Raw genomic sequence first — 15016 nt, forward strand, 5'->3', positions numbered from 1 at the left:
AAAGAGAAGCTCCCTTTAAAACACACAAAACCCACAGTGTAATGTATTCAATAAGAAAAGGAAACAGGAGGACAGTAGCCGTGCACGTGGAGCTGGCTGAGGGTCAGCGGTGTAGACGTTCGTGGCCATAACAGAAGCTTGTCATCAGGCAGAATGTTTCTGTGTGAGGGCATCTGAGGGTCGCCTGTTTTCTGGTCATTGTGTGTGTCACCAGCGGGATAGCAGGGACGAACATGACTTGAGGGGAGGTGTGGCACTCTCTGGAAATCCTGTTGGATTTGCCTGTCTGGGACTACAAGCTGAGGATTGGACACTCTTGGCCACTTACTTCTACAAACACTCTGTTATTTTGATTTTATCCAAGTGCTGTCTCTTTTTTCTTTCTCTTTTTCTTTTCTTTTCTTTTTTTTTCTGGTTGGTTGGTGGGTTTTTCTTGAATCCATTGGATCCCCCCCAACTGGACTGTCCTGCGTGCATCCAGGATGGCATGGTCCCCCTCTGGGTTCCTGTCCCTGCAGCCATCCTGGGGGCACTTCATTCAGTCTTAGCAACGTCCCCTCCACCAGGACGCCAACCAGAGCTGTGTTTCTAAACTGCTTAGCTCTGTGGTGTCTGTTTTTTGGGTCCAGGTTTCATTTTCCTTTTATATTTATTTATCTTGTTACTGAACTGTAGTTGACTTGCGTATTACATTAGTTTCAGGTACACAACATCGTGGTGTGGCACTTGCGTGCATTATAACCTGCTCAGCACAGTAGGTCTCGGTGCCGCCTCTCATTTCCACCTGCAACCATACGGCATTATTAGAACATTACCGACTGTGTTCCCGGCACTGGACGTCACATCCCGTGACGACCTTATGTTATAGCTGGAAGTCTGTCCCTCTTAATCCTCTCCACCTGCTTCTCCCACCCTCCGCTCCTACCCCTCGCATCTGGCACTCCTCAGTTTGTTCTCCGTAGTCACGAGTCTGTTTCTGTTTTTGGTTTGTGTGTTTGACTTTTAGAGTCCACAGGTAAGTGGAATCATGTGGAATTTGTTTTCCTCTGCCTGATTTGTTTCATTTAGCAGAATATCCTCTAGGGTTCAAAGATTTCATTCTTTGTTATGGCTGAGTAATAACTCCATTGTGTGTGTGTGTGTGTGTGTGTGTGTGTTTTCTTTATCCATTCTTTTTCTTTTTATATTATGTTTTTTTATTTTAATTCCAGTGTAGTTAACGTACGGTGTTACGCTGGTTTCGGGATGCACTATAGTGACTGAGCAGTTCTGTACATCGTCATTCAGTGCTCCTCATGGTGGCTGTGCTCTTCACTTGCCCCCGCCCCCTGCCCACCCCACCTCTGATAAGCTTTCTGTTAAATGAGCACCCTCAGCTCAAGTTACTGTTTTTTTTTCAACAAGAACATTTTTTACTTAAAGCATACTTCAGAATACACAGTTTTAAAAGATCTGTAAAAAAATTCCATCCAAAAAATAGAATACACATTTTTCTTTTTAAGATTTTTATTTATTTATTTGACAGAGATCACGGGTAGGCAGAGAGGCAGGCAGAGAGAGAGGAGGAAGCAGGCTCCCCGCTGAACAGAGAGCCCGATGTGGGGCTCGATCCCAGGACCCTGGGATCATGACCTGAGCCAAAGGCAGAGGTCTTAACCCACTGAGCCACCCAGGCGCCCCTAGAATACACATTTTAAGTATACACAGACAAATCCCTTGATTAAAATCACATAAAAAGAGACATAACAAATATTACAAATTTAAGAAGACTGAAATTATACCAAGTATGTCTTCCAACCACAATGAGACAAAAATAAAGATAAACAATAAAAAAGAGTCGGAAAATCTACAATGTAAATATTAAATATTTAATATATAAATATTAAACAACATACTATTGTATAAGTAGTAGGCCAAATAAGAAATCAAAGAGCAAATCAAAGTATGTCTCAAAGCAAAAAAAAAAAAAAAAAAGAAAAAACAATATTCTAAAACCTGTGGGATACAGCAAAACTAGATGTTAGAATGAAACTTATGCTATCAATGGTTGATGAAGAAAAAAAAAAAAAACAACCTGATGCCCAAGGAACTAGGAAAAGAAGAAACTTAGCTGAAATGAGTAGACAAAAGAAAGAAAAAAAAATTAGAAATAATGACCAAAATAAACAGTAATAAAACATTGAAAATAATGACCAGTTTTTCCAAAAAAGTAAACAAAAATGGCAGTGTTTTACCTACATTAACTAAGAAAAAGAAGACTGTAAGTCAAAATGAGAAATGTAAGAGAAAAATAGTACAAAAATAGTACGTAATGTGGTAACAAATTACTATAAACAATACTTGTATACTAACAAGTCAGATAACTTAGAAAATGGGCAGGTTATCCGTGATTGAATCATGAATTGTGAATTCAAGAAATAGGAAACCTTAGACCAACAAGAATGAAAGATGAATTAGGATCTGGGAATTTCCTAGCACAGAAAATACAAGACCACGTGCTTTCCTTGCTAAATTCTGCCAGACATAAAAAACATCAATCTGTATCAAAATCTTACAAATCATGACAGAGTAGGAACACGTTCAGAGTCATTCCATCAGGCTGGTATCACCCTGAGACCAACGCAGGACAGAAACACAAGAACAAAAAAGTCTAGTTTCTCTGATGTAAGTATTGCCCGTCTGACTTTCTTTTGACGTCCATTAGCAATACACATGGTTCCCCATCCCTCACTTTGCATCTGCTGGTGTCTTTAGGTCTGAAATGAGTCCCTTGTAGGCAGCATATTGATGGGTCTCTCTCTCTCTCTTTCTTTTTATGCATCCTGACACCCTGTGTCTTTGGTTAGAGTGTTTAGTACATTTACATTTGAAATAATTACTGGCACGTTTCCTGCAACGTTACTGAATTCATTGATCAGATCTCATAATTTTTTGGTGGAGTCTTTAGGGTTTTCTATGTATACTATCATGTTTTCTGCAAATAGTGATAGTTTTACTTCTTCCCTAGCATTTTGGATGCATTTTGTACTTTTTTTTCTTGTTTGATTGGCTAGGACATCTAGTATTATGATGAATGAAAGTGGTGAAAGTGGACATCCTTGTCTTCTTCCTGATCCTAGATGGAAAGTTTTCATCACCATTGTGTATGATGTTAGCTGTGTGTTTTCATATATGACTTTAATTACGTTCGGGTATGTTCTGTCTAAACCCACTCTGCTGAGTGTGTTTATTATGAAAACATATTGTATTTTGTCAAAGTTTTTTTTCTATATCTCTTGAGATGATCATATAGCTTTTATCCTTCTTGCTAATGTGGTGTAGTACGTTGTTGGATTTTCAAATATTGAAGCACTTGTGCATTCCTGAGGTAAATCCCATTTGATTGTAGGATGTTTTAAAATGTACTGTGGAATTTGATTTGCTAATATTTTGTTGAAAGCTTTTACATCTTCATTCATCAAAAACATTGGCTTGTGGTTTTCTTTCCTCTCTCTCTCTCTTTCTTTCTTTCTTTTTGTAGTGTTTTTTGTGGTTTTGGTATCAGGTAATGCTGGCCTCATGGAGTGAATTTAGATATTTTCCTTCCTCTTCTATTTTTTCGGAATACTTTGAGATGAACACGTATTTTTGTTTATTTTTTACTATTTTAAAATGTTTTGAGTACTGTTGTCCCACCATGTTGTATTAGTTTCAGGTGTACAACGTAGTGATTGAACAGTCTATACATTACACTGCGCTCACAGCAAGTGCAGCTGCCGTCTGTCACCAGACAACATGATTGCGTTGTCGTTGACTGTTCCGTATGCTGTGCTGTTTATTCCCACAACTTACTCATTCCATAACTGGAACCTGTGTCTCCTGCCTTCACCCATTCTGTTCATCCCCTAAACCAACACTTTGTTTTTTGTATTAATGGATCTGGTTCTGCTTTTTGCTTGTTTACTCATTCATTTTGTTTTTTAGATGCTTCATAGATGTGAAATTGTATGCTATTTGTCTTTCTGTTATGACTTATTTTACTTAGTGTATTATAGAAAGAATAGATAATAACTCTTCTTTAAATACGTGGTAGGATTTACCTGTGAAGCCGTACAGTCCTGGACTTGTGATTATTGGGAGTTTTTTGATTGCTGATTGGGTGTCACTGCTAGTCATCGGGTCTGATTTCCTTATTTGCTTGTCATATCCATTTGCAAATATCCCTCGTATTTGTCTTCTGTCTTTCAGGCCGTTTCTTTTATTTATTTTTTTACCTGAATTCTCCTAACTTGTCTCCCTCCTACCCGGCCCTTAAACTGGTGCATTCCCCATCTGTGTACTGACCGTCTTCCTAACCCCGGTCTCATCACAGCGGTCTCCGCCCTGTTGAAATACTCGTGTGGATCATTCCTACCGCAGCTCACAACAGAATCTCCTTTGTGTGCTTCCTGCACCCGTAACGTCTGCCTCTCCCTTTTCGTGTCTTCCGTGTGGCTCCTCTTTCTGCCCTTCCATAGCCACACTATGCTTTTAGCTAACGAGTGTCTCTGCTTTCTTAGTTTTGTTTTGTGCCTTTGCTCGTACGGTCTGCGCTTAATAGTGTCTTACCCAGTGACGCTAATTCACAGTATTTAACTGTCATTGGGATGAAAGTTCTGCTTCACTAGGAATGTTCAATGACAAAATATGCTCATCTTTACAACTAACAGTGATATGTCATACATTTTTAAAATTCCAGCAGGGTCTGAGAGATCTCGTTGGTATTTTTACACTCCCCGGATGTGTTCAGGACAGGGGTTATTACGTTAAACCAGTGCATGATTTTGTCTTCTATGGTCAGGACTCTGATTTATGAGGCTGTCATGTTTTTCACATGTCAGAACATCTCTGTACCCTACTCCCCCACCTGCTTTCTCATGTCTTGTCCAGGTTGTAGAGATAACAGAGGAATTAGCTACTCTTCCTAAGAGAGCTCAGCTTGCGGCTGCATTTATCACGTATCTTTCTGCTGCTCCTGAAGGTCTGAGGAAAACCTGCTTAGAAGAATGGACCAAGTCAGCTTGTCTTGAAAGTTTGTATTGAGTCATTCATGTTGTGAAATTTCAATATCCTAAAAATGCATCTTTTAATTTTTGCCATTTAACTTTTTCTAAATGAGAAAAACTTTCTGTAAGCTAAAAGAAACCAAATCTATTTTTAGATTTGCTCCATTGTGTAATTGTTCTCTGAATTGTTTTGTTGCAATGATTCTTCTATTCCTAAAATCACTCTATGAGACCATGGAGTATTTTTGATAATGGATGATTGCAGTTAAATATTTTAATATATTGATTTTTACAGTAATTTTATATGATAAAATTAGATGTAGGAACTCCAAAATTCCTTGTGAATTTTGTGGTTTCCTCAAATTATTATAGTTGTGAAATATATATTAAATATATAAAAAATATAATTTCACTGAGTTCCATTCCTTTGCACTTTTTGTCTTAAACTTCTATCCCCCTTCTTATGCTGAAGGGGGAAGAATGGATTGAATATTAAAGGATGGCCATGGGATTTTTGTTTGAGTATATTTTAAATAGGTTTGTTCCCTTCCCCTTGTCAAGTACATGATCACTGTAGTGAAATATTAATATCTTAAACTTTTCAGAATTTGATCTAAGGAGATTTCTTTGTACTGAAAGTGAGCAGTTAATTTGGAAAAGTGAAGGCCTACCATCAGATGACCTTTCCATAGAAAATGCTCTTGTTATCTTACAGGTAATTAATCAGTTTTCATTTCTCATTGGAAGTGTTCCTGTGGAAACTTGCCTCAGGCAGCACCTTTTTCAGGTTCTTAGGCTTTCACAGTTATTCTTTTCATTACGTGAAAGTGAAGTTATTTTGGGAATGAAAATCCATTTATGATTTGGCTGGTGAATCTGCAATTTTCATTATAATTTACTTTTTACCTTTACTTTTTTTTACCTTACCTTTTACTTTTAGTTTACATAAAAGTGTAAACTAAAGTGACATTATTTTCATGACAAAAAATTCTAAATTGAACTCCCTAATAGTAATGGAAATATTTTAGTGGTACCTGATTCACCTTGTTGTATAGTTCCTGCATCTGCAGTATATGATTTTACCATTTTATTTTACTGTGTTTTACAAAACAAAGTTCTACAAAGTGAAGTGAGGTAAGTTTGGAGTTGTAGGTTAGGGATAACGATATGCATTTTTTGAAAATTGTTCTTTCCCATAATGTGTATTTCTCTCAAATCATTGTTTAAATGTGAAACTCTTACAGCCTTCTTAGCACGATTAATGGGAAAATCAAATTGCATCTCTGATATACAAATTGGTAGTTCTTCTAGTGAAGAAAGATTTTTACCATTAGCTTGGTGCCCCTTTGTGTGACGTAACAGATTGTGGGAGGATGGCTGTCCCTGTGCCGACAGGTGCTCCCCTGTTGCTTCTGTCTCAGTGTGCTTTACTCCGTACACCAGTTTCTTCTTTGCTCCCTGCAGCCCCTCCTCTCTGCCCACACACTGTCTCAGTCATAGCTCCCATGAAGTGTGAACATTGAATGCTCCTTTTTAGGTCACACCAGCCACAGTCTTACGGCATTTGTACTGTGGGCCCCGCGCTCCTGGATGAAGCAAGGTCCTCTGATTGGGCTGTCGGCCAGCTGGCATGCTTTGGCTCCTTGCACTGCTGCCTTCCCAGCAGAGCAGTTGCTGACCAAAGAGCCAACGGTCTTGACTTCTTAAAGCATTGATTTTTTTTCCTCTTTTAAAACATTTTCCATCATTGTTTTTCACAGTAGAATCACGAATCTGGAACTCTATGTAGATAAATAAATTCATTACATTATATAAAAAAGTGTGTATACTTTTAAAAAATTTTAACTTATTTAAATTCAAATTAGTTAATATATATGGTAAAATTGGTTCAGGAGTAGAATTTAGTGATTCATCACTTACGTATAACACCCAGTGCTCCTCACAACAATTGCCCTCCTTAACAACCATCCCTCATTTAGCTCATCCCCAGCCCACCTCCCTCTCTCAACCCTCCGTTTGTTCTGTATCGTTGAATCTCAGCTGCCTTCTTTCCTAAATTCTGCATGTGAGTGAGAGTACGTAGTATTTGTCTTTCTCTGACTTGTTTGATTTAGCATAAACACTCCAGCTCCAGCCATGTCTCTGCAAATGGCAAGAGTTCATTCTTTCTGATGGCCGACTAGTGTTCCAGTGTGTGTGTGTGTGTGTGTGTGTGTACATATACATGTATGTATACGTATACACATGCAGATACACCTGCACATACATACATATACACATGCACATACAGTTACACATACATATATATAGCACCGCTGCTTTATCCATTCATCAATCAGTGGACATTTGGGCTCTCTCCATAGTTGGTGCTTTTTATCTGGTTATTCCTTGCCCAAAGTTTCATATTCACCTCATCTTCTTTTTTTAGCAATCTAAGTAAACAATCACTTGCAGATTTAAAAAACACAAGAGTTTAAATATTATTCTTTTTTTATTCCATAAGAAATCAGGGGGGTGAGGCTTTAGAAAAAAAAAAATTATCACAGTATTTTTTTTCCTGACGATACTAATTGAAAATGTTTACTTTTGTGTTTTGAATGATCTTTCATGATGAATATAGGACAGATTGTTTTTGGAATTAATTTTAATAATAAGCTTAGATTTACTTTGTATTTAATGTTGCCATATTTATTGTAGATATTTATATGCATCTATATGACAAAAACCATATGAAAAAGTGTATTAGGGTAATTAGTTATTTTGGGGGGGATGCATTTGCACTCTAGTCAGCCTCTGTCTCAGGTCTCAAGTAGTCTGCACGTAGAGTAAGCTCTTGTGGGTGAGGCCATGATTGGATAGCCCACATCTATAAGACCTGCTCAAATGGTGTATGTGGCATTAGATGTCTAAGTGGATACAAATTGGATTTCTGGGAAGTTTTCCCTGAATTAAACATGACTAGGCATGATGAGTCCAGTGTAATTTGGATTGAAAGATGTAGCTCATCTCATGGATACCGCTAGCGTGTTCCTGACGCTCTCCCTCTCCTGGGGGCTTTCCCACATTCACGGTCTGCAGCTCTCTCTCCGTCAGTGGTCCTACATAGAGCCTTTGTGTCCATGATTATTCCTTTGTTTGTCTTACAGAAGTATTTGTGTTAAACTAACTACTGAAGTGCAATAATGTCTGGAAGAGGAAACAGTCAACTAACGGTCTCCCATTGACCTTGTGATGGGAGTTAGTTTAAGTACATCAACAAGAGGTTCCCGTGACCTGTGTCCTTATGAGCTGGGAAGAAGGTGGCCATGGGGACCCTGTGTCCTGGATTGCCTGTCCTGTGATTCTTATCTGTGGTCCTGATGTAATTAATATTAGCTCTCCTTTTATTCTCCAGAGTGTCCTGGCCTGGGTGATAATTTCTGTGATCTTTCCAATATTGTGGGTAGGACCCAGTGGTAGCACAGAGCCCTAAGGCTTAGAAACCACGGGGGAGGTATGAGTGAAAAGTATCCCAAAAGGAGATGGGAAAGGTGATTAATTTAAATCTTACAGTATTATAAATTTTTCTTGATTTAGATTTCGCAAATTTTTTCTTGTGAAGACGTATTGAATGTCACTTTTTTTTTTTTTTAAGATTTTATTTATTTATTTGACAGACAGAGATGACAAGTAGGCAGAGAGGCAGGCAGAGAGAGAGAAGGAAGCAGGCTTCTCGCTGAGCAGAGAGCCTGACATGGGGCTCGATCCCACAACCCTGGGATCATGACCTGAGCCGAAGGCAGAGGCTTTAACCCACTGAGCCACCCAGGCGCCCCTGAATGTTATTGTTCATAGACAGTTCAGTGTCAATTTTTTTTTTTAACCACATAAAATTTTTTTTTCAAAATTTTTTAAAACCACACAAAATTTCTGAGATTATTTTCCTTTCTGACATTTAGTGTATGTTGAGGAAATGCAAATTAATTGGATCTTAAAGAACACAAAATTTTATAGGTAGATCACATAGGGAAAATTTTTTTTGCAAATAAATCTCAAATAAGTAATAGTGACACTGAAGCACTCATACTATTTCGTACATGTATCACTATGAATGAACACAGGGAAAACACTTCAACCCCTGTCTCACTGGATTTTCAAATCAGCATTGTCTGGTCCATGTGTTACCCTATTTATAGATAAGGACATTGCAGCACAGAAGGGTGTAGTCACTTGTCTCTGTCTCTAATTAATCGTTAAAAATTTTTAAAAATTAAAAAAAATTTTTTTTTTTAGTCAAGAATTTTTTTTAATGGCCAAGCATAATAAATTTAAGAAGGAAAAAAGGGAGCTTGTGCTTTTAAGTTAACCGAGATGTTGAAAACATTGAGACCAGCTCTAGGATTCAAATGGTGTCACCAGGACATTGTTTTCCCAACCCATCTCAACAGACAGACTCACTCCCAGCTAGGTTCTGTCTGCCCTGTGTCAAGGATGGCCGTTGGTGGCTCCTGGTTTGCTGTTACCAGAGTTTATGCTCCGGCACTGGAGATACGTCTGCACCCCCCACCCCGACACTGTCCGTGCCCTCTCCCCAGAAGGAGTCTGATCAGTTAGCGTGGGCAGTGTGCTCGTCGGTTTGGGCTAGATGTCGGTTAGTGCTGGACGACTGATGGCCCATCGCAGACACATGGAGTGGGCGTGCAGGTGGGCAAAGGTAGCTTTGCACACTGAGGATCTTCTCTCCTCCTCCTCCCCGTGACTTGCTCTCTCTTATTCTACCCGTGGGGATGTCTGTGCTGGCCCAGGAGAGTAAGCAGCGTATCCGCAAGTCACTTTTTGTCTCTCTAGTTTTCCACTCAGCCAGTTCCTCAACACATCTTGTCACATCTACATCTCAGGAGCGTTGTGGATTTATCCTGCTCTAACCGCGACCACGGCCAGTGGGTTCGCTTCGGCTGCGGAGTGAGGCTTTGGATGAATACACTGGCGGTCATTGGCCCCCCGCATCACTCCTTCCCCGCCGGAGGAGTGCTCTTTCCACCTTACTAACCTTATCAAGACAACACTCTGATCAGTAGATTTCGGTGACTCTCCGTTGCTTGCAGTATAAACTTGTCATTCGTAGGCACAGCGTAGTAAGACCCGAAGCACCGAGACTGCTCCTGCCCTGTACCGTGCACCGTCCGGCCTCTGCTTCTTCACTCCAGGCTTGCCAGGCTCTGCCATCTTCCAGATTGTGCCGGGCTTTCTCTCCCCCTGTCTGTCAATGTTCTTCCCTTTGCCTGATGTGCTGTTTCTACTTCTTCTCCAGGCTAAGTATTGTTTCTTTCTGCTGACTTAGTTTGATTTGAAATGCTTTCTAGCGGCTTTCCTAACCCACCTGTGCCCTGCCTGTAGACTCTTGTGTGTTCTTTACGGAACTGTCAGTTTCCGTGTCTTTCCTGGGTGTGATGTCATTGAGGGTAAGCGGGTGCGTTCCTGATTTCTGTAGCCCTCATATTGTCTGACTTAGTAGTAGTTCAACATGTGGTAGGTGAATGAACTCATGAATAAATGAAAGCTCATCATATTTGGATTTATTGTAATTTGTTACATGGAGAACTTGATGACATTTAATCATGGATCACATGACATTAAACATAATCATATTAAAATACACCTCAGAGATTTTGTCTAAATCTCTCTGGAGGAGTATAAATAGCATGAAATCAAAATTGTAAGTGCTCTTTGGCATTCTAGGGCATGTTTTTGGTCCTACTGAAATATGTTTGTTTTTTTTTTAATTGCATCAGATCATTGGTTTGGAATCATGGGTAAGAACGTTTTTTTTAAACTTTAAAATCCTTGTTTGTGTGATTGGGCAAAATCTTGTAGTTTGGTGAAATGCTTGCTCCTGAATACTAGCATAAAATTAGATCTCCAGTGTAGGTGTGGTACACAGGAAGTACATACAAGGCTGTGTACCAAACCTCATCTGCTAGGAGAGGCATGTTTTTGTGACGGAGCAGTAAGTGGGAATAGCTAGAGAGAGACTAGCTTGAGAGGGGATCCTACTGCCCTGTGCCACTGGGGGGGACTCTGGGGGACCTGAGCGGTCCGTTCCAGGTGCAAGCAAAAAGGGGGTGTTGTGGCTTGGAGGGCATTTAAAAACAATAATAAAGCCAGTTTATTGTCAGTCAAGTCTTTATGACCACCAGCTGTCCAAAGCAACATTGCTGACAAAATGCTCTCTGTCCCTGGGGCAGATTGTCCCTACCCTCAGCCTCCTTGGTGTGTCCCTGAAATAGTTTCTGCGCCTGTGTTAGGTGCTCCTCAGGGCTACGTCTTCATGTCACCTGCACGTCCGTGCACTTCCTTAACCCTGTTGCCCGACTGCATCACAGTTTTCTAAGTATGAACATGTAAGAAAAATTAGGTCAGTTATTATTTAGGGCTGATTTACTGGGTAACAATGTTTGTAATATTAGACTTTCAAACTTGCCAATGTATGTATTCGTCTACTTATATATATTTTTATTAATCATATCTCTATCATTGGCTTCTTTTCACCTGCTAAGTGACACTGTGTGTTTAGTGCATTTCCACTGGTGTCTAACTCTCTGTTTCAGGGTACCCTGTAATGGGCTTAGTTCCTAGTTCATTAGATCTTAATCTACAAGCTACATCTTTCCTAGGATGCTCCTTTTATAATGTTAGCCATACTGCTTTCTAAAAATTAATGTTATATTGATAATTATTTGAACAATACTTTTATGATGAGTTCATACTTCTCTTTAAGGTCTTTATGGCTTATTCAACCGAAGCATATATAAAGTTTGGAATAATTTGACTGTGTCTTTTCAAAGCCAGAAGACAGGTGCGAGTGATGTCACCCTGGGACTGGAGCCTCGCTCCCTGTAGTTCGCTGTACGTCCTCTGAGTTACCGTGTAGTGAGGGGACTGTTCGTATTTTACTGTGGTGGCATTTCATTTTCTAATGTGAATTTCCGGTAGCTCTGAAGTGGACTGGTACAGCCCCTGGGTGTGGCTCAGAACTGCACCTTTACCCCCTCCTGAGGGCTGTGTATGTACCTTCTCCGAACCTGAGAGAAAACTCACTCAGTAATGGATTCACCTTTTTCGGGAAATTATTTCCATCTGATGAAAGCTTATAACTTTTTTCTTTTTTGGAACTAGAGTCAAGTATGCCCATTCCTTATAGACCCTTCTTCTCAAGCTACAGAGTGGCTGAAGACACATTTGAAAGACTCGCGTTTGGAAGTCATTAATCAGCAGGTTTGTATGACTTAAAATTGAGACACGAACTGGTACCCGCGTGTCACGGTGGGCGCAGTTCTGGGTCTGTATTCAGGAGGCACAGACTCGGTACTGTGACATACCTGGCGTGGGACCCAGGGAAGGTAGCTTTACTTTTCGTAGCTTTACTACGAAAGGGATGAGAATATTTATTTGATGGCTCTAAATGCTAGGCATTAATCTAAACCCTAGGAATTTGCTAGTGAGTAAGGTAGTCAGTCGCATGTCTGTCCTCGTGGTGACGCCGGTCTGGGAGGTTAGAGAGACAGTTACATGAGCATTTACATGGCATTATGATCAAAGCCGTCAGTATAGGCTCCCAGAGAAGGAAGAGTTCCCAACACTGCTTGGAGAGAGACTGCTGGACCTGCAGTGTACGGTGCTTTCTTTCCGCGCCTCTCTTCATGTCCTGTGCCCGCACCTCACCGGTAAGCATCTCTCATGTCCCAGCAGGAGACACGTCGATTCGCAAAACATAATCATAGTCGTGAGCTCTCACTGCCATATTTATCGTGCTGAGAAAATTATTTGGGGTCAGGTTTTTGTTGTGTTTTTTTCTCTTTGAGAAAGTCCTAGTGTAATTTGTATTCATTTTCATAGATATTCTTTAGGTGCTTAAACAGTTACCTCATTTAAACATATTTCATTTATGAAATGGAGGTACTTGCTTCATTTGTGGGGTAAGAATAAGTTAGGGGCGCCTGGGTGACTCAGTCGTTAAGCCTCTGCCTTCAGCTCAGATCATGATCCCAGGGTCCTGGGGTTAAGACCCACATCGGGCTCCCTGCTTGGTGGAAGTGTGCTTCCCCCTCTCCCACTCCCCATGCTTGTGTTCCCTCTCTCATTGTCTCTCTCGCTCTCTCTCAAATAAATAAATAAAATATTTTTTTTAAAAAGAATTAACTATAAATTAGATAATACATAAAATGCTTTAATACCACTTTTATGGTTTATGGGAGGAGAGCTTAGTAATTATTATTCCAAATATTTAATTTTTGTAACCATAGTTGGAGGCTTGAAGTGAAGTTTCAAACCCTTTTACTAGCTAGAAAGTCTAAAAATCTCACCTGGTTACAGAATTTTGTCCAGATGCTCTTTCCATAGTGATTAGACCTAGCACATACCACATCAAGGGAAGTTGGCTAGAATTCATCATTTGTCTTTCCTCTTCTGTTCAGTGTTTGATTTTGAACATAACCAAAGTAATTCTTAGTAATATTTGGGTGAGTAGCTTATATAAGGAATTTGGAAAATTTGTTTCTGCATCAAGTTGAAATTTGAAATCATCATAAAGGATTGAAAAAGCTTTCTTTTTTTTGTAAAAATCTTCACTTTTTGTATGTCTATTTGAATTATTTATGAAATCTATTTGATAATTTTTCAACTAAATTGATTCATCAGCCAGTACTTACAACTAGAAAAGCAGTCATGAATAATGTGAATTATTAATATGCATATTTAATTTTAAAGTAGTCATATTATTCCTATTAATATATTCCTTCATTATCTGTAAGGACCTTTGTAGATATTAAGGTAATAAAGGAATTAATGTGTATTCTTTTTTATTTTCTCAGGATAGTAACTTTATTACGGCTCTTGAGTTGGCAGTACGTTTTGGGAAAACCCTTATTATCCAAGAGATGGATGGTGTAGAACCCGTTCTTTATCCATTGTTGAGACGAGATCTGGTTGCTCAAGGTAAGCATTTGACACTTTGCAGAGTCACTATTTTTAGAATTTCCACAGTAAGTAACTTCATAGCTCACTTGGACCTGTGTCGGTCTTGCCGCTGAATGTGACTTTTCTGGCTGAGTCGGGGAATGCTGTCGTGGTCCAGAAGGGAGAGTCGGTGAGCTCTTGCCTTTATAGAGGTGTCCTCGTGTCAGGGTTTCCAAGACTCTCCCAGGGACAGTGTGTGTCCAGAAGACACAGGATTTGAAACAGTCTCACTGTGGGCTAAGATGCGTCGCAGGGACAAGACAGAAGTTGAAGTCAGCCTAGAGAGAACGTGTAGTGTGAGGTCAGCAGTCCAGAACTGAGGTGCCAACCTCCGAGCCTCTGCCGTTGGGGTCCTGCGGGGCAAGCCTGCTGCTCCCAGGACCAGCTTGTGACAGCGCCTCTGCAGTGGCAGGGGCCAAGGAGGCTTAGTGGACACTCGGTCACACGGTATTGTGGCCAGCCCGTCCTGCCTGGCAGGAGACCACATTCCAGACCCTCCCGCCCCAACGAAAGCAGCCCTTGGGTATAAACCACACTGTGCGGTGCGCGCTGGGGGCGGTTCACCTGAGGACCCAGCCGGTATGCCCTCTCCAGAAGTGGGGAAGCCAGTCATCTGAGCAGCGGGCCCTGCTGTGGGCAGAGTCTCGGGACCCCAATTTTCCTCTCTCTGCACAGCTCCCGCAGTCCGCCCCGTCGGCGGGAACGTCTGCGCTCCCGCTCCGAACGTCTGTATCCCGCTCTGATACATATGCGCACGCACAGACTGACACCGCGCCACGCTGGCTCTGCAGGACTTAGTTGACCGTGCGAGCTTGAAATAGAACCTGGAGCTGCTGCGGCAGACAGACGCGGGTCAGAAGTGGGGCGGGTGCGGCCTGGCAGGGGTTGATGTGCTGTGATGGGGCCAGTAGGGTGGACTTTGGACTTTGGAAGCAAGAGCTCCCTTCCAGATGTCAGTCTCTGTGCTCAGTCAGGCTGTTCCTCACCGGTACTAATCC

The 15016-nt window shown here is 40.8% G+C and overlaps 1 protein-coding gene across 5 annotated transcripts in view; it reads left to right on the top strand.

The window, feature by feature from the left end:
• DYNC2H1 (dynein cytoplasmic 2 heavy chain 1) overlaps positions 1–15016 on the top strand; it is a 256619-nt gene that overhangs the window by 101152 nt on the left and 140451 nt on the right. For 3 of the 5 annotated variants that reach the window (XM_059179365.1, XM_059179376.1, XM_059179370.1), the window contains exons 62-66: positions 4909–5050; positions 5630–5739; positions 10796–10816; positions 12180–12278; positions 13874–13997. In XM_059179365.1, coding sequence (XP_059035348.1) covers positions 4909–5050; positions 5630–5739; positions 10796–10816; positions 12180–12278; positions 13874–13997 — 496 coding nt within the window. The remainder of the gene's footprint in view (positions 1–4908; positions 5051–5629; positions 5740–10795; positions 10817–12179; positions 12279–13873; positions 13998–15016) is intronic. The other 2 variants (XM_059179368.1, XM_059179382.1) reach the window with 2 other exon arrangements.

Source organism: Mustela lutreola, chromosome 1 (assembly GCF_030435805.1).
Source record: "Mustela lutreola isolate mMusLut2 chromosome 1, mMusLut2.pri, whole genome shotgun sequence".
Taxonomy (NCBI): Eukaryota; Metazoa; Chordata; class Mammalia; order Carnivora; family Mustelidae; genus Mustela; species Mustela lutreola.